At 36.5% G+C, this 19,714-nt stretch overlaps 1 protein-coding gene and 1 pseudogene across 6 annotated transcripts in view; both read right to left on the bottom strand.

The window, feature by feature from the left end:
• The window catches only part of AKAP9 (A-kinase anchoring protein 9), a 151,322-nt gene that overhangs the window by 51,731 nt on the left and 79,877 nt on the right, over positions 1-19,714 (bottom strand). For all 6 annotated transcript variants that reach the window (XM_058725131.1, XM_058725134.1, XM_058725133.1 and 3 more), the window contains one exon: positions 13,002-13,234. In XM_058725131.1, the coding sequence (XP_058581114.1) occupies positions 13,002-13,234 (233 nt within the window). The remainder of the gene's footprint in view (positions 1-13,001; positions 13,235-19,714) is intronic.
• On the bottom strand, positions 17,920-18,052 carry LOC131511271 (U2 spliceosomal RNA; annotated as a pseudogene).

A 19,714-nucleotide genomic window follows, 5' to 3' on the forward strand; every position in this document is an offset into this window, starting at 1 on the left:
TAACTAAATAGCCTAAACCCAAAAAACCAAAACCTTTTATCTACTATGGAAAAAACCCTACTAAAGCAAGCAGGTAATATAAACTTAAAGGAGTTAACACTCAAAGCCTTCATAGTAGGCTAATAATTAGGGGAGAGAAAATGAGATTTTCTACAGAGAGCCCAGAATCTACAGGCAGATGTCCTGGGGCAGTGCAGCTGCCTCTTTTAATTCTGGATTAGGCAAGGACAAAATTTTGTTCATGCTTTTTTTGTTAGTTTGCCAGTTAGTCTGTGAAGATGTCTTAACATTTTCACAAAATGGAGGCCTAACAGTACACTGGTTTAGCCAAATTTGACTTTTTTGATCTTCAGCAGATACAAAGTCATCCGTATCCTAGCTGCTTAGCTTTATGAATTGGTTGCTAGGACCCATGCTTACTTAGCATATCATATAGTTCTCAAAATACTCTTTCTTCGCTGCCTCTGGAAATTAGTTTATTTTGATAATGTGGTGTCCAATTTCTCGTATTTGAAGCAAAAACAAAACTCTGAAAGTAAGAAGTATCGTTTAAAAAAATTTTTTTTAATGTTTATTTTTGAGAGAGGGAGAGAGACAGAACATGAATGGGGTAAGGGCAGAGAGAGAGGGAGACACAGAATTGGAGCAGGCTCCAGGCTCTGAGCTGTCAGCGCAGAGCCCGATGCGGGGCTCAAACTCACAGACCGCGAAATCATGACCTGAGCTGAAGTCGGACATTTAACCGACTGAGCCACCCAGGCGCCCCAAGAAGTATCTCTTTATTTTATTTTTTTAAAAAAAAATTTTTTTTTTCAACATTTTTTATTTATTTTTGGGACAGAGAGAGACAGAGCATGAACGGGGGAGGGGCAGAGAGAGAGGGAGACACAGAATCGGAAACAGGCTCCAGGCTCCGAGCCATCAGCCCAGAGCCTGACGCGGGGCTCGAACTCACGGACCGCGAGATCGTGACCTGGCTGAAGTCGGACGCTTAACCGACTGCGCCACCCAGGCGCCCCAAGAAGTATCTCTTTAAAAACAGAAACATTCAGGTCAAGGTAAGAACTAACTACAAAGAAAAAAAAAAAAGTAGGGAGGAAAAAAAAGACTCAAAAAGCAGATTAATAAGATGATTTAGAATGAGGCCAACAGTCCTTATAACAACAGAATATTAACTAATGGCATATTATATTAATTCATGTTCAAAAAGGTGACCCTAAATTAAAATAGTCCAAATTATATCTTTCCAATTTTTGAAAGCACGTAAAACTTGTTTCCATCCATGTAAAACAAAAATATCAAGATGTAGACCCTTATAACAGAACATAGGTCAAAGTTAAGAAACTAACCACAAAGAAAAAAAACAGTAAAATTAAGGAGGGAAAAAAATGACTCAAAACAGCAGCAGAGTTGATTTAAGATAGAGGAAAATAGCTCTCCTAACAACAGTATATTAACGTATGGTATATTAACTGATGTTCAGACAGATTACTCTGCATTGGAATAATTCAAATTCTATTTTTTTTTTTTTAATTTTAGAAAGCACATAAAACTTTTTACGATCAAAAGCAGTTAAAGCAAAATGACTTCATTTTTAGGAGGATGCCCTTTAAATATTTAGACTAGCTCATTGTTCCCAGGTTCCAGATAATCAAGATTTCAGGCATATTTGAAGGCTATTAACTTGTTGTATAGAGCTACGTTTGTTTCCCTAACTAAACAGCTTTATTTGAATCATACAATGTTAAGATATTTAACCTTTTCCGCCCTTAAACATTTCTTTCAAATTGTAAAACACTTCTGTTGCTGTCTTTTGGATACTGACTTGTTCACTTATTTCTGTAAGTTATTTAATAGAGGGGCTGAATCCTGGATACAATACTCTGACAGAACCCTGACCAATATAATAAGCACATTGGGGGAAACCCTAATGGGAAAATGCATTTCAACACTTTGATTACAATTATGTTTAAAACTTAACAATGACAGGGGCACCTGGGTGGCTCAGGTAGCTGGTTAAGTGTCCAACTTCAGCTCAGGTCATGATCTTGCGGTTCGTGATTTCGAGCCCCACATCGGACTTCGTGCTGACAGCTCAGAGCCTGAAGCCTGCTTCAGATTCTGTGTGTCTCCCTCTTTCTCTATCCCTCCCCGACTCGTACTCTCTCTCTCAAAAAATAAACATTAAAAAATAAAAATAAAAAAAAAACCCTTAACATTGACAAAACAAAATCTTAAACTATTGTTTTATCCTCAGAAAGAGTCTTCTTTTTTGAGAAGATATAGAAACATGTCGCTTAAATTCCATTATTCTCAAAAGTGATACTAAACTCATGAGAGTTACCTGTAATAACCATCATTCTGTGGGAGGAAGTTCCTCATTAATTTTTTCCAAGGCCTAAAGGAATTTCTCAGTAGCACCTCTGAATTCTGGAAAAGCTGAAAAGGCTACTCCCATGGAACAGACTGAATTCCTTTTCTACCTGATTCAAGAAACAAGAATCTGAAACCATACTCTCAAAGATAACTTTTCTGCAGTACCACAAAGAGACTACTGAATAAAGATTATGTTAAAGAGATACCTTTCTAAGGGCCTGTGGGTAGTCTTTAAGCACTTTCCCTCGTATTATAATGAAAACTCTCCCAACAAATAGGAAACTGCAATAGATTGAATATAAGCCTAATTTTACGGTAGCCTATCTGGGCAAAAGAGAAATACAATGCATCACATTAATGACATTCATCACAATAATCACATTATATGGATTTGCATGTATATACCACAGGGCAAGTCACCTGTCAAATCAAATAAAGTAAAATAATCCTTTAATAGATGTTATGAAATAAGCCCAGATAGAAACCCTGATACTTAGTAAACAAACTCACTAGTTCTTTTGTTGAAGCAGGATGTATCTATGGTACCCAAAGCATACTAAACCTTAAAACTAAATACAAGGCTTAATCACATATCTTCTTCTAAAATCACACAACATAAAAATCCACACTGTTAAAAAGAAAAGAATATTGAATATCTGACAATATTTACTTAGGCTACGGGGACTTCAATGAAACCCCTCCTCCATCCCAAACATAAATCCACAATAATCTGCAATAATCTTTCTCCAATCTGAAAGGAGGCAAGTCTTTTTGATCCACACACCACACCTTCCGCTTGTTTCTGGATTCCATCCTCACTTATTCCAAGGACCTGGCTCAAGAAAGCCCATCTGTTTGTGACCTGCAATCTTCAACTTCTCCACTTCTACTCAAGGTGTACCATTCCAACCTTTAAAAAAAGCACCTTCCTTTTTTAAGCCAGTATTCTGTTTTCTTCACAGCTAGTAGTCACAAAATTGCTGTCTCTATTTCTCCAACTCTGAATTTTGAATACTCCTCCACCAACTCCATGAAACCATTCTCATCAAGGTCACTGTTAACACACACAATGAAATATCCAATGGACACTAAATCATCAGCCACCTATAACTTTCTGTAGTAAGTGACAACTTCTGGAATAATCACTTCTCATCTGGCTTTTATGACACTATTCTCTTGGAAAAATTACTTCTCATTCTCGATCTCTCCCATAGACTTAACTATTTTTATTCTCTTTTATGTTTTTTTTTTTTTTTTGAGAGAGAGAGAGAGAGAGAGAGTGTGTGTGTGTGTGTGTGTGTGTGTGTGCGTGCGTGCAAGCGAGCAGGGGAGGGATAAAGAGAGAGGGAGACATAGACTCTGAAGACAGGCTCCAGGCTCTGAGCTAGCTGTCAGCACAGTCCCACGTGGGGCCCAAACTCATGAACTGTGGCATCATGACCTGAGCTGAAGTCAGACGCTTAACCAACTGAGCCACCTAGGCGCCCCAATTTTTATTCTCTTTTAAATGTCAGCATTCTACCAGTACAAAAATAGCTCTGTATACACTCTACAACCATGGCTTCAAGGTCTTTAAGTAATAACAACCTCCAATCTAGTTCTACCCAAACTCCCAAATCACCCAAAAAGTGATTATCTTTACTTGATGCCTCTTCTATGCATTTCAAATGAAATACAACAACTTGGTTGGTTAAGGATTTATGCTTGGTTTCCTCTTCTCTTCCTTATCCCCTACATTCAGTCATACCAAATGCTACTAAATTCAATTTCCTAAAAGTTTTAAAATCACTTCCTCCTGCCTTAATTTTACTTCTATCACTTTTTACTTGGAATATATTATAAGGGCCTTCTGCTTCCTACATTCAGAATCTCTCCTCACCATATTCTTGCCTATCTGCCTATCAAACCGCTGCCTAAAGGAATCTAAGACACAAATTTAATAATTATTATTTTTTTAATGTTTATTTATTTAGAGAGACATGTACACAGGAGGGGCAAAGAGGGAGGGAAAGAGAGAATTCCAAGCAGGCTCCGTGCTGTCAGTGCAGATCCCTTCACAGGGCTTGAACCCACGAACCATGAGATCATGACCTGGGCTGAAATCAAGAGTTGCTTAACTGACTAGGCCACCCAGGGGCCTCTGATATTCTATTCCCATCAAAAGTATTTCAATGACTCTCCACATTTTACAACATAAAGTTAGCTTATGAAGGACTCTGACATGTAACTACTGGCTATTTCTCTACCTTTACCGTCTATCAGTTTTCCATCTTCCATCCCCGAAGTTTCGTATCACAATACTATCCACTGTCTGCATACATATCATGCTGGTTTACACTATACCATTCATCACAAATTTTCTTCTGACCTACCTACTTAGTTTCTACTTGTCTTTTAAGTCTTTCACTTCTTTCCCCTCATTTTCTCTTGAATTACACTTTCATCTCCATTACTCCACCAAAGTGCTCTTGTAAGACTACCAATGATGCCCAAATTTCAAAATCCATTCTTTAGTCTGTGAATAACATGACCAGTCAGCAGTAACTGACCTCATTCATTTTCAAAGGGCAGAAGAACTGGCAGTTAAGAGCACTGCCAGACTGCCTGGGTTCAAATTCTAATCCCACCACCTAACTTGTATATCTGGGGAAGTGACTTCTCTAAGTGGTTTCTATGCTTCTGCTTTAGACTTCTCCATCCCCTCAGTCTATTTTTGACAATGCAGTCAAAATGATCGTTTTGAAAAATAGAAGTTAGATCAGTTATTCAAAAATTTCTAATGATCCATCCAAAGCTAGAGACAATCTGCATGTCCTCTAAATAAATTATATGGTACATCCATACAATATAATATTCCTCAGCTATAAAAAGGAACAAACTATTAATACATGCAACAACATTGATGAATTGATGATGAATCATACATGCACTTTAAGACAATGAAGCCAGGCCCAAAAGAACAATGATACAATGATAATGTATCATTTTATTTACACCAGTCTGGTAAGGGCAAAACTATACGCATGGAAAGCAACCAGGGGTTGCCAGTAGCAGGAGGTAGAAGGGCTGACTACAGAAGAGAAGTACTGGGGAATTTGGAGGGATGGAATGATTCTGTATCATGTTTGTGGTGGTAGATATAAAACTCTATGCATCTGTCACAATCGAAAGCATTACCCATACAAAGAGTGAAATTTACCATATGTAAATTAAAAAAAAATTAACCAGAACATAGGGAAACCCAAAATGGAATAAAAACTGTAACAAATAATTCTAATTGTATTAAAAGTGAATAACAAAACCACTTAAGAAGTGAGGAAGAAAAGAGTTAACCTAACATACTTTGAAAAACAGTATTTTTGACTATGTAAGGCTAAAGACAAAAAGTACTGTACATATGTAAATATGTTCTCTTCAGGGGTATAGCCTTGCAATTGTGAAATTACTTTATGGGCATATATGGCTGAACAAATAAGTAAAATGAGAGCCTAGTCTCTCATTGATGGAGAACAAAGTTACAAAGGGAAGGGGAAGGGGTAGAATGAATGTTGTGGTACTGGATCAGAATAAGAGGTAATATATGAAGTTAGGTTTTTACTATATATACATAAAGATATGGAAATAAAAACAGATGCAAGGGTTAATATACCCCATATATTTTCAAACGGTCTACAAGAGAACCTACAAGTCATGATACACTTGGTTAAAAGTGAACTCATATAACATCCAGATCGTGGTTTGTAAATCTCATTCTCTAACAAGAAGCCTAAATTCCTTGGAGAAGTGGTGGATTCTAGGGCTGGGGCAGGAATAACACAAAATTGGTCTGAAGCCTCTGATAGTGCAAATGCTCAAAAAAAAAAAAAGAAGTACTTTGAAAAGGTGTAAGAGCCAACCTGAAAGAGTTCTCAATGCCAAAGCTGGAACAAAATAAACTACTATAGTATTGGATTATTACCCACTGAAAAAAATAAACAGGCATGAGTACATACAGATCCTGATTATAAATGTAATAATTCTAATAGATTAAGGAATGAGGAAGATAGAAAATCACCATTAGAATACCACAGTAATAATTGCACAGGCAAGATCCACCAATGAATGCTCAAAATAGTGGATGAAAGTTTAAGGGGAAAAAAAAAAAAGAAAAAAAAAAGAAAGAAAGTTTAAGGAGAAACAAGATATTTGCATAATCTCGAAGTACCTCCTCCAAGATATTTATTAATTACAAAGGGAAGAATAGTAATGGTACAGTGAAACCCAGGTGACACCACAAGAAATCAAGATTAACATTACAGTAGTAAGACATATTGATGTCATGTGCCCTCTGATATGACACACTGAGAAGGCACATCATTTTTGTGATATTTTTGTCAAAATGCTTAAGATTCAGGTAATTGTGAGAAAACGTCAGACAAATCCAAATTGAGGGACATTCTACAAAATAACTAGCCAGTCCTTATCAAGTGTCAAGGTCATAAAAGACAAAGAGAGACTCAGGTACTAACCGTCAGAGATAGCCTAAGAGAGCTGAAGAAGACATGACAACTAAATGCAATGTGGGATCCTGGAATGGGAAAAGGACGTAGTGGGAAAAAATGGTAAAATCCAAATGGTTTGTATTTCAGTTTATAGCACTGTACCAGTTTTACTTTCTCAGCTTTGATAATTATAATATGGTTATGCAAGATGTTAATATTAGGGGAGGTCAATGAAGGGTACATGGAAACACTATTTGTACTATTTTTGCAACTTTTCTCTAGGTCTAAAATTATTTCAAAATAAAAAGCTAAAAAGTTATACATAATGACTCCATATCTCATTAAGAATTGAATTCCAAGTTCCATGTTATCTGGTTCCCAAGTATCACTCTGACCCCATCCATCTTCCACTCTTCTCACTCTCCTTGCTCCAGCCACACTGGCCTCTTTGTCAGCCACACAAAGAACAAGCACATGACCTCCTCAGGGCCTTCACACTTGTTATTCCTTTGCCTAAGCCATTCTTCTCATACTTACCTATATGGCTGTCTCCTAATCTTCCGTATGAAATATGCCTGACTATTCCTTTATCAGAGAAGTCTTCCTCCATTTTCCTATATAAAATGTGCCCTTTCGTTATCATGCTCTACCTTCCCCTATTTTATGTATCTTCCCAGCAGATATCACCACCTGACATACTGTATGTTTATACACTGTTAGTTGCCACCACTGAATTGTAAGCTCTACAAAAGTAAGGATTTTGTCTATTCTATTCAATGCTATACTTCCGGTATATAAAATAGCAATTGCTATATAGTAGGTACTCAATAAATATGATGAATGAATGATTCATCTCAAGCATCAAGTCTTCCAATAAAACTACCTGGGCCTACCTTACTCCAAAGTATGAGATGCTACTCTCTTTCCTGGTCTCAGGGTATACTGTACAGAGCTACTTACCTGAACTTCTTGGTCACTGCAAGCACTAATATACTATAGCAACGTCTCTCAACTCTGCCTTAGAATTTTTGTAACAAGTGAAAAAAAAAAATAAGGTAAAAGGGAACTATACTATTATGAATAACCAAACAATGACACATTAAAACAAAAATGGAATACAAGTTATTTCACAGAGGTGATTACACATAATTTTATCTCAATCTGACAAGCTATTAATAAGATTCATTAGGTTCAAGAAAATTTTAGTTATTAATGACAATATTCTGAAGAAGTCAATGGCTTTAAACATCTATCCATGGAAGAGTAGTGGGTGAATTGAATTTGGATTAAAAGAAATCACCTAAGAAACACCTGATTTTTATACCAAATGTCAACAACTACTTTAACCTTTTATATAATAGATATTAGTAGAACACTTCAAAATTCAGTTAGAATAATGTGAACATTATACTAATCATCTCTAGAACAGTGGTTCTCAAACTTCAGTGTGTTATCAGAATCACCTAAAGGACCTGCTGAAACAAAGGTTGCTGGGCTCCATCATTCAGTAGGTCTGGGACGGGGATTGAGAATTTAAATTTACAGCAAGTCCTCAATGATGCTGATGCTGCTGGTTTAGAGACTGCAGTTTGAGAACTACTTAGTGCTCTAGGCAAAATTTTTGTGACCTGTTCATTGATATTTAAAACAATATGATAAAAGCTTAATAACAAATTGCTATCTTATTTTATTTTTTATTTTACAAATCGCTATTTCAGTTATTTGACAGATTGCGAATAATTTGGAAAAATGACATGGTCAGGCTCCTATGGTACCTCACAACTTGATCACATAAGCAGATGTGATGAGGTATGATCTTGGCCTGGGAAAATGAGTATTTCAGTTGGATCCCACACACTTTTCTGTTGGCAGTATTCATGGATTATGGGGGAAGTTTCTCTATAATAGCCTATAGGAACAAGTCCAACCACAAATCCCTTCTGATTTATTTACCATTTTCCATGGTGTTTGTCAAATTATTATATAATTGACCCTGGAGCAATGCGGGGGTTGGGGCACGGATCCCCTGCACAAAAATCCAGATAACTTAAAAAAAACTTTTTTTTAATGTTTATTTTTCTGAGAAAGAGAGAGAAAGAGTGTGAGCTGGGGAGGGGCAGAGAGAGAGAGGGAGACACAGAATCTGAAGCAGGCTCCAGGCTCTGAGCTGTCAGCACAGAGCCTGACACAGGGCTTGAACTCCTGAACCGCAAGATTATGACCTGAACCAAAGTCCTCCACTTAATCGACTGAGCCACCCAGATGCCCCGAAATTCCATATAACTTCTGACTCCCTGCAAACTCTACTAATAGCCTATTGTTGACCAGTAGCCTTATTGATGACATAAATGATTAACACATATTTTGTATATATGTTATATACTATATACTGTACTCTTACAATAAAGTAATCTAGGAAAAAAAGTTAAGAAAAATCATAAAGAAGAGAAAATATATTTACAGTACTGTGCCGCATATGCTGAAAAACATCTCCATATAAATGGAGCTACACAGTTCAAACCTGTACTGTTCGAAGGTCAACTGTATTGCATTAACTAGACTGTCCATAACTTACAATGATACCAAGTGGCAGTGACAGTATTAACAGTGCTCAAGATCCAGGTGAAAAGTATTTAACAGTGGTCAAGAAAGGGAAAGTATTGTCGGGTTTTTCATAGCATGAAAGAGTACAAATCACGGAAATTCAATACTAATGTAGCTGAAATATTAAAAAAAAAAAAGATGCAAGACTATCAGAGACTGCAGAGAATAAAAGGGGTAATTATGACACATATGTATTCAAACTTTAAAAGTGGTGAAAAGCAACAGCTGAAAATGCCGGAACTGGATCAGCTGACTCAGTAGAGTAGCATATTGTTAAAGTGGCTTATATGCAAGCATTCTAAAAGAAAGCCAATCCAGTATTTATGATAATTTAGAAAAGACAAAATAGTAAATCTTAGTAGAAAATATTATTTTCTTATAATACCTATGGAATTCCTTATTATGATGTAGCACTCAGAATTTCAATGTTTGAGCTTCAGTAGTCTACCTAAGGCCGAAGAAAAATACAATAAACATTGAAATTCTCTGATCCAAGAGTATAATGTCTTAAATTAATAACACAAATGAAGCTGGTTTTTATTGGTGCCATTTTCTTACCATCACTTAGGATGTTGGCAATGAAAAATAACTCACTGTGGTTTTAGTGAAAGATAGGACCACTATTGTTTGTATAGTTATCCTTTTTATTGTGTATTAGTAAATACACAAAGATTTCAGTTTTCAAAACTACTGTACTTCTTTCAGTTCTTTGTGATGCTCAAGGAAATCTGTAAGTAACTGACTTTTAATCATTTTGTACCTGCTCTGAAAGAAAGCTTCAGAAAAACAAGAATTGCCCAAAGACAGCAATTTCTTCTGTTACATATATACATACACATATCTTCAGAATTTATCTATGAAAACATTTCTGAGACCTGCTTAACTGAATATGAATACCTTAGTTTGGCCAACCAAACTGCTTTCTGGTACAACGCAGAAAATTAACAGTAGATATATTATGATACATTCCTCTGGCCAAATGGTGAATTCTCATTCCAAGTGGTAATTTGTTTTCTGGTTTTGTTTTTTTTTTAAGTTTATTTATTTTTGAGAGAGAGAGAGAGAGAGAGAGAGAGAGAGAGAGAGAGAGCAGGAGAGGGGCAGAGAGAGAATCCCAGGCAGGCTCCACACTGTCAGCACAGAGCCTGACGTGGGGCTTGAACAAACTGTCAGATCATGACCTGGGCCAAAACCAAATCAAACACCTAACCAGCTAAGCCATCCAGGCGTCCCTGGTAATTTGCTCTTAAAGATACAGTCTATATTCTATCCCAGAAAAGAATTTAGACTACCTCCTTACAAAGAAAAATGAACCTGGGAAAAACTCTGGTTATCTGATGACTATTCAGAAGGCAAATATTTCACTGGAAATATGTTGTTTTGATAATGCCTTCTTTGTTAAATGCCAATAGCAAGTTGCCAATATAAAAAGAAATGGATAATGAGAAAGTAACCAAATAGTAGGTGGTTAACAAGTGATTTCAAGGGTCAGTAACAAGGAGAGGACCCAATCACTAACTTAACCTAAATGAATTTGGCATTAAAACACAAAATATATAACAATATTTGCCAAATATGGTACATCCTACAGTCACTGCTATTGCAGAGACATTCCATAACAGAGCAATTTCTTAGAGGAAAAAAAGTAACATCAGTAAAAGCCAGACATTAGAAATAACAAGACATAGGGGCGTCTGGGTAGCTCAGTCAGTTAAGCGTCCGACTTGGGCTCAGGTCATGATCTCGCTGTCCATGGGTTCAAGCCCCGTGTTGGGCTCTGTGCTGACAGCTCAGAGCCTGAAGCCTGCTTCGGATTCTGTGTCTCCCTCTCTCTCTGCCCATCCCCCACTCATACTCTGTCTCTCTCAAAAATGAATAAAAGATTAAAAAAAAAAAAGAAAGAACAAGACATGAAAGACATGTCTTTCAACTTCTCAACTTCTGTTAGAAATACACATGGATCTATGATACTCTGAATAAAGATATCAATGAAAATGTTAATACTGGCTCTAACTGATGACAATGGAGTACTCATTCAAATAACACCATAGCTATGATTCTACAACTTCTTTTACGTAACTTCAGTAACTTAAGAAATAATTACCATAGTGTAAAAAATGTTATAGACAGAGAAAATTGCATTTTAACTTATAAATGGTTGTGTCCCTTTAAAATTTCTATAAAAACTGTGCTTCAACGTAGAAACTGTCCCTCACTACCAAGAGATATTGCCTACCAAGAGACAGTAAAATGAGGTAATCTATTAACGTTCATGAAAAGGAAGTAAAAATGTGAAGGATTACAGGTATGATTTGTTGTCACATGACAACAGTAGTGTGTTAGGACATACTGGAGCATATAGTTTAAGAGATTGCTGATACTATACCTTCAAATAAATAACATACATTGCAGAATATTACAAATAAGGGTAAAGTTAAAATCTCTTTTGAAAATTAAAAACAGGGGCGCCTGGGTGGCTCAGTCGGTTAAGCGGCCGACTTCAGCTCAGGTCATGATCTCGCGGTCCGTGAGTTCGAGCCCCACGACTGGCCCTGTGCTGACAGCTCAGAGCCTGGAGCCTGTTTCAGATTCTGTGTCTCCCTCTCGCTGACCCTCCCCTGTTCATGCTCTGTCTCTCTCTGTCTCAAAAATAAATAAAACGTTAAAAAAAAAATTTTTTAAAAAAAAAAAAAGAAAATTAAAAACAGACCTACCCTATGACCCAGCAATAGCACTGCTAGGAATTTACCCAAGGGATACAGGAGTACTCATGCATAGGGGCACTTGTACCCCAATGTTTATAGCAGCATTCTCAACAATAGCCAAATTATGGAAAGAGCCTAAATGTCCATCAACTGATGAATGGATAAAGAAATTGTGGTTTATATACACAATGGAATACTACATGGCAATGAGAAAGAAATATGGCCCTTTGTAGCAACGTGGATGGAACTGGAGAGTGTGATGCTAAGTGAAATAAGCCATACAGAGAAAGACAGATACCATATGGTTTCACTCTTATGTGGATCCTGAGAAACTTAACAGAAACCCATGGGGGAGGGAAAGGAAAAAAAAAGAGATTAGACTGGGAGAGAGACAAAGCATAAGAAACTCTTAAAAACTGAGGGTTGATGGGGGGTGGGACGGAGGGGAGGGGAGGTGATGGGCATTGAAGAGGGCATCTTTTGGGATGAGCACTGGGTGTTGTATGGAAACCAATTTGACAATAAATTTCATATATTAAAAAAAAAATCTCTTTTGATATCAAAAAAGTAATGTTCAAGAGTCTAGAAAATCTGAAAATTAAAACAACATTGAATTTTGAACTTGAAAAGTCCATCAGGACATTAAATGAACTCTTACCACCTGAAAAGAAACCCGGTGATATCAAAGATCCCTGTTGTTACAAAGATAACCAATTATTAAGAAGAACTTGACTAAATTTACGTGAGACAATAGAAAGAAAACATTTAGATGTTCACTGGCTTAAAAGAAAACCTACTGCAAATTTAGTACATATTAGCAACATAAAGAGGTTACCTGACTACTTGTTTCACTTATAGCTTCCAGGAGTTTCTCAACTGCTGCTTGTAGTCGACCGCTAATACTGAGCATAAGTTCTTCATTTTCAGGGTCTATTTCAGTTCCAGCAAAACCACTCCTCATGAGTTGTTCTGAGAGATCTGTCCCCTCTTCAGTTACTTTTGACCATATACTACTGTCATTTCTTGGCACATCACCTCCAGAATAAGAGGGTATAGATTCATCTGTAACTGGAATAACAGTATTTTAAAGGCATAAACCAATTATGTTTAGTAATTATAGTAAAAAAAGGTTATAAAATAAAATGAAATTAAAACCTGAAATCACTGAACTATAAGGTCTTTTTTTAAAAGGTCTTTTAATAACAACACTGCAACATATAAATAGGCAAATACAGAATGTAGTATTATTTGATAACAAAGCAGGTAGGAGAAGAAGAATGCTATGCTAAGAGGGCTTTCTAGAAATTAATACTTGGGTTATTCAGTATTTTTTTTTTCTTTCATAAAAGCTTTTAAAACAACTTTCCACAGGTATTTACTAAGTACCCACCACGTAGGATTTACTAAGTAATGGAGACTTACAGGTGGCAAGATCTGGTTCCTACCCTCAAGGACCATAGAATGAGAAAATAAATACATAAACGACATGAAAAGAAAACTACTGCAATGGAATATTTCAGGTGTATGGAGGGATAGAAGAAGGGCTTGATTTTGTCTGGAACAGATCCTCTGATTTCTGAGCACAATACTGGGAAGCATCACCAGTTCAGGCTAGACAGTAAAAGGGACTAAGATCATTTTGCAGCTTGAAACTTTTGTAAGAGGTATACTACAAAGAGATTAGTAGGCTAATGAGCAGTACTCATTTAACTATGGACATATATATCCACATTATTCTTATTTTTTATTCAGACAAACTGAGTTGACACGGGCAGAGAATCTGGACGTGTTTTCTGTAAACTGAAATAAAAGCATAGGTTACTCATTGCTGTCATGGAACACGATACTCATCTGTGGCAGCACAATACAACCTAACAACAAAATGTCCTAAAGAAGAATTTCCTATTCTTTTATTACATGTAGTATGTATTTCTTATCAGTAACTGTAGAAAGTTAACAAATATTTCCAAAGTACTTAGAATATTCAGTTTGATACAGTCATCCAGGAGAATAAGAGCTATTTATTAAAATGTCTTGCTGAAGCAGCTGGTGTGTGTAGTTCTCTCACTCTCATGTATGAACAGTATTAGATACAGTTTCAGATGCAAGATCTGAATGCAGCACAGTTCAACATTCACTAAGTACCTCCTCTATACAAGTCACTGGCTAAAGAATCCAAGACTGGATTCTAGGAAATGATTAAAAAAAAAATTTTTTTTTATGTTTATTTATGAGAGAGAAAGAGAGACAGAGTGCAAGTGGGGGAGATGCAGAAAGAGAGGGAGACACACAGAATCCAAAGCAGGCTTGAGGCTCTGAGTGGTCAGCACAGTGCCTGATGTGGGACTCGGACTCATGGACCACAAGATCATAACCTGAGCTGAAGTCGGCCACTTAACCAATTGAGCCACTCAGGTGCCCCACCTAGGAAATGATTTTAAATGTTTGCTATCACATAGTTTATCTAATTCTTAGTGTAACAGCTAATAACAATTTTCCCTTTGTATTTTTACTCTCAAAATTTAAAAACAGACAGCAACCAGACTAATATTTACTTATGTTATTCCACGTATTCAAAATTGAATGTCTTGATAAGAGGGATCAATACTTTACAAGTATTCATGAGTTCAAAATGATCTTGGAATTCAAAATGAATTCATATAAAGTACAGTACAATGTATATTACAAGGTTACTAAACAAAATGAATGTAGTTCAGAAAATAAATATTTTTGAAAAAACTATGGAAGAAATAGTTTATAAGTGGTATTTAAAGCTAAAAATACATGTTACATAGCATCTTTAAGGAATTAAATGAATTCTACAGTGACCTTTTCTAGTAAGCACAGAGAATCTGACAAATCAGAGGAAAGAGAATAGTCTGACACGATGGGAAGTCAAGGCTTTATGGAGTCAAAGTGTGGAGAGAAGCTGGGAAGAGGTAAGGAAGACAGCAGAAGGAAGGTAGCTGGGAAGGAGGCTTGATCCAAGTTGTGAATGGTCTGAACTTTTATAGGAACCTTGGAGTTGTGCTATAAATTAATGAGGCAGTGAATGATTTTTGCACAGGAAGACATCAAATCTATAAATCAAGAAGCAAATTGTAGCAATGCAGTGGAAGGGATAAGAAGAGACTGAGTGGAAGAATAGATGAGAAGTGTTGAAATGTAAGATAAAGATGGGGGGGGGGGGTTGGGCACAGCCAGAGAAGATTAAATGCATACATAAAACTAGGGAGAAAGAAAAGTAGTAAAAGATGATCCTGGGTTCAAGTGTAGATTGATTTGTAGGTGAAAGAAAAGTCATTAAGAGAAATACTCTGAAAGTCAGGAGACAGTACACAGAGTAGGCATAAAAAATGGTAAGTCTGAATGGGCTATGTGGAAAAGATGAGTCAACTTTTAGAAATTTGGGTCTGCAGAGACTTAGGAGTCATTTGTATTAAGGTGAGAGTCAAAATCTTGAAAGTGGATACATTTATTTCATAAGCAATAAACAACTACTTTCCTGTTTCAGGAGAGAAGGAAGAAAAACATAGTTGGAGCCTCCATAGTAAAATAAACTTACAAAAGAATGTGTGTAAAAAAAGTCACAGAAAGACATGGAGACAAGAAGAGAACATTGCAAAAAACGTAGAGATGTCAGTAATGTTATTTGTCTACAAACTCAAATAGGAGAAGGACTGAGAAGATAGTATTAGATAGCTGGGAGGTCACTGCTGTCCTGACAGAGAGCAACTGTGGTAGGAACAGGAACTGAAACTGGTAGAAATACGGGTTGGTCTAATCCCTCATCGAGTCTGTCAAGGTTTATCTTGAGTGGGGAGCAAAGTTAAGAAGAACCAATGTACTTGAAAAAAATATATTATGAATATTATTATATTATGAATTATTTATATATTATTTTATATATATTAAAAATCAATGGTGAGGAAAACAATTGAAGATATTGTATACTGCATGGGAACAAATCTCAAGCAACAAACTACAAAAGACACATAAAACAAAATGGCTTATGAAAGGTCAGTGAAAGTTAATTTTTTCAAATGCTAATAAAAAATACAGATTAAAGTATCTTTTCTAAAAGATGAAGATGTCAACTAGCTTACTGTATTTTACAGTAACATGTGGAAGATATAAACAAATAGAAATAATGTATGTTCGAATGAAAAAATCGAATTTTTTTTTTGTTTATTCCAATGCAATAAAAGAATGAGAAAGACAGCAAGTTTATGCTGCATTTGTAAGAGTTTTCAGGGGGAAAAAATCAGAAAAAAACATATATTAACCGGGCAATGTCATAAAATGCCAATAGAAACCTCAGAATTGCCAGCCTGGTGAAAAGACTCATAATTTCAAATTGGTGAACCACTGATTTCTCTGCAGGTAACGGTTAACACAGATGATGGTTAAAGCATTTCCTTTAGCCATTTACTTTATGGACTTATACCATGTTCATTCCGTATCTTCTCAGGTTAAGCAGGGAAGGTGATCTGATAGGGCATTCCCTAAACCAATGGCCTTCTGAAGATCTCTAGAGCCCTAATTGGAAACCACGGACTCTACTTTGCCTTTTATACCTCAGAGATGAGTGAACTGAACTGAAGCCCTGGGAGAGATTTGCCTCCAGATAACTAACTGAGAATCCAGGGCCTCCAGATAACTAACTGAGCATTCTATCACATCACACTACTCCAAAAGGAAGATGCAGCAGATGAAACTCAGTGCTTGGCTACCTAAGAGAGAGGTATGCATTGTACCACTGTGCCATTACAGTGCTGGTCTCAAAGAAATTTTCTTTTAACACATCCTAGGGGAACTCATTCTTATGAACTACTTTAAGATTCACTCAAATTCAAATAATTTGATACTGGCTCAAAATCTCCCTTCACTTTCATAAACTAGGTCCCTCTTATGTGGCAGCAAACATGAGCAAATCAATTATTTACTTTTTTAGAGAGTTAACAAGTCTATACATGTTTAAAATCTAAACAAGTTTGGACTTGAAAGCTGGAAATAAATCACAAGTGCTACTACCTACAGTAAAAAAATGATACACAAAAACTGAAAAGCAAACGATGCTTCATAATCAGATTAAGACTGAACTTTCTGTTATATTAAATAAGACATAAAAGAAATATTTCAATAGTTCCTTTTAGTTTTTACAATAATGCTTCCATGAAAAATATTAAGGAACATCAGAAAAAATTCTTATAAATCAAAGTGTCAATTTTTAAAACCAATATATTCTTCAAAGTTTATCAGAAAATTTAAAGTTTTAAATTATAAACTCTATTAATTCAATAGTCTCTTCAAGATGCAAAATGGATTTGTAAGTGTCCCCCAGTGATATTAATGGTCATCCTAATTAGTTTGATAAACACTTTTACAATAAGATCAAGAAAGTGTTACCTAATTCTTTTCTATACATCAAGATCCATTTGTAGAAATAAAATACCCCTGATTGAGAGCTTAACAAAAGGGTGACATTAATTTGAAAAAAATGCTTCTACAAAGTTTGAAAAGAATGAGTATGACAGAAAGTTTAAAAATTCAGTATTATTTATAGGGCACCTGGGTGACTCAGTTGGTTGAGCACCTGACTCTTGATTTCGGCTCAGGTTATGATCCAAGGGCTGTGGGACTGAGCCACGTGTCAGGCTCTGCACTGAGTGGGGAGCCTGCTTAAGATTCTCTCTCTCTCTCTTTCTCTCTCTCTCTCTTTCTCTCCCCCCCCCTTGCCTCTGAGCCTCTCCCTTGCTTGCGCGCTCTCTCACTCTCTCTCTAAAAAAAAAAAAAAAACAAAAAATTCAGTTATTAGTTCAGCTCTTATTAAACTGATAAGAACAGATACCACACTTGATCTTAGCCAAAAGGCCGAGAAGTGATCTTCAGCTCTTATTAAAAGGTTTTTAAGGGATGCCTGGGTGGCTCAGTCAGTTAAGTGCCCAATTCTTGATTTTAGCTCAGGTCACAATCTCACAGTTCATGAGTGCAAGCCCTATACTGGGCTCTGTGCTGACAGCGTGGAGCCTGTTTGGGATTATCTCTCTCCCCGCCATCTCTGCCCCTCCCCCACTTGTGCACATGCTCTCTCTCAAAAAAAACAAACAAACAAACAAACAAAAAAACCAAAAAAACCCCAAAAACCACCTTAAGAAAAGAAAAGAGGTTTTTCAAATTATCTTTGTACTCCTCCAAAGAAGACATCCAGATGGCCAACCAACACATGAAAAAATGCTCAACATCACTCATCATCAGGGAAATACAAATCAAAACCACAGTGAGATTCTGACACCTGTCAGAATGGCTACCATTAACAACTCAGGCAACAACAGATGTTGGCGAGGATATGGAGAAAGAGGATCTCTTTTGCATTGCTGGTGGGATTGCAAGCTGGTGCAGCCACTCTGGAAAACAGTATGGAGGTTCCTCAAAAAACTGAAAATAGAATTACCCTACGACCCAGCAATTGCACTACTAGGCATTTATCCAAGGGATACAGGTGTGCTGTTTCAAAGGGACACATGCACCTCCATGTCTATAGCAGCACTATCAACAATAGCCAAAGTATGGAAAGAGCCCAAATGTCCATCGATGGATGAATGGTTAAAGAAGATGTGGTATATATATACAATGGAGTAATACTCGGCAATCAAAAAGAATGAAATCTTGCCATTTGCAACTACGTGGATGGAACTGGGGGGGTATTATGCTAAGTGAAGTTAGAGAAAGACAAAAACCATAGGACTTCACTCATATGAAGACTTTAAGAGACAAAACACATGAATATAAGGGAAGGGAAACAAAAATAATATAAAAACAGGGAGGCGGACAAAACAGAAGAGACTCATAAATATGAAGAACAAACTGAGGGTTGCTGGAGGGGTTGTGGGAGGGGGGATGGGCTAAATGGATAAGGGGCACTAAGGAATCTACTCCTGAAGTCATTGTTGCACTATATGCTAACTAATTTGGATGTAAATTTAAAAAAAATTAAAAAAATAAAAAAAGTTAAAAAAATTATCTTTGTACTCAACTGAGGCAGTTTTACTTACAATTTCAAACTTTTCTCTGCACTTAGAAACATGCTACTGGCCAAACTGTAATCAGGTAAACTTTCTGTAAGTGGGATAATCTCTTTTCATTTCTCCACATGAAACTTCAACAAAATGCTCTCAAAAACTGAAAATATTAGCACTCTTAGAAGGTTTGCCTCTAACTGGGGAGACATGCTTGGGTGTGGAGTGTACTACAGTATCTGAGAGTCCAGACCCTATCTTTCCCATTTGACAAAAATTTTCTCACCCTTTGATTTCCTGATTCCCTTATCAACAAGGAATTAAAAAACAAGAGAGACTGGATGTCAGCAAGTGTGAAACTAAGAAATTCCAAGAAGAAATTCTGGCTCACATAGCTGGAAGAAGACAGAATTAGGAAGAGAGCAACATTCTTTCAGGACCCAACCTCTGGATCCACACGTATTGTCACACTTCAAACTACTTTTCCAAAAGGAAGAAAGGAGCTAGCAGAGGACAGCCTAAAGATAAA

Source organism: Neofelis nebulosa, chromosome 4 (genome assembly GCF_028018385.1).
Source record: "Neofelis nebulosa isolate mNeoNeb1 chromosome 4, mNeoNeb1.pri, whole genome shotgun sequence".
NCBI lineage: Eukaryota > Metazoa > Chordata > Mammalia > Carnivora > Felidae > Neofelis > Neofelis nebulosa.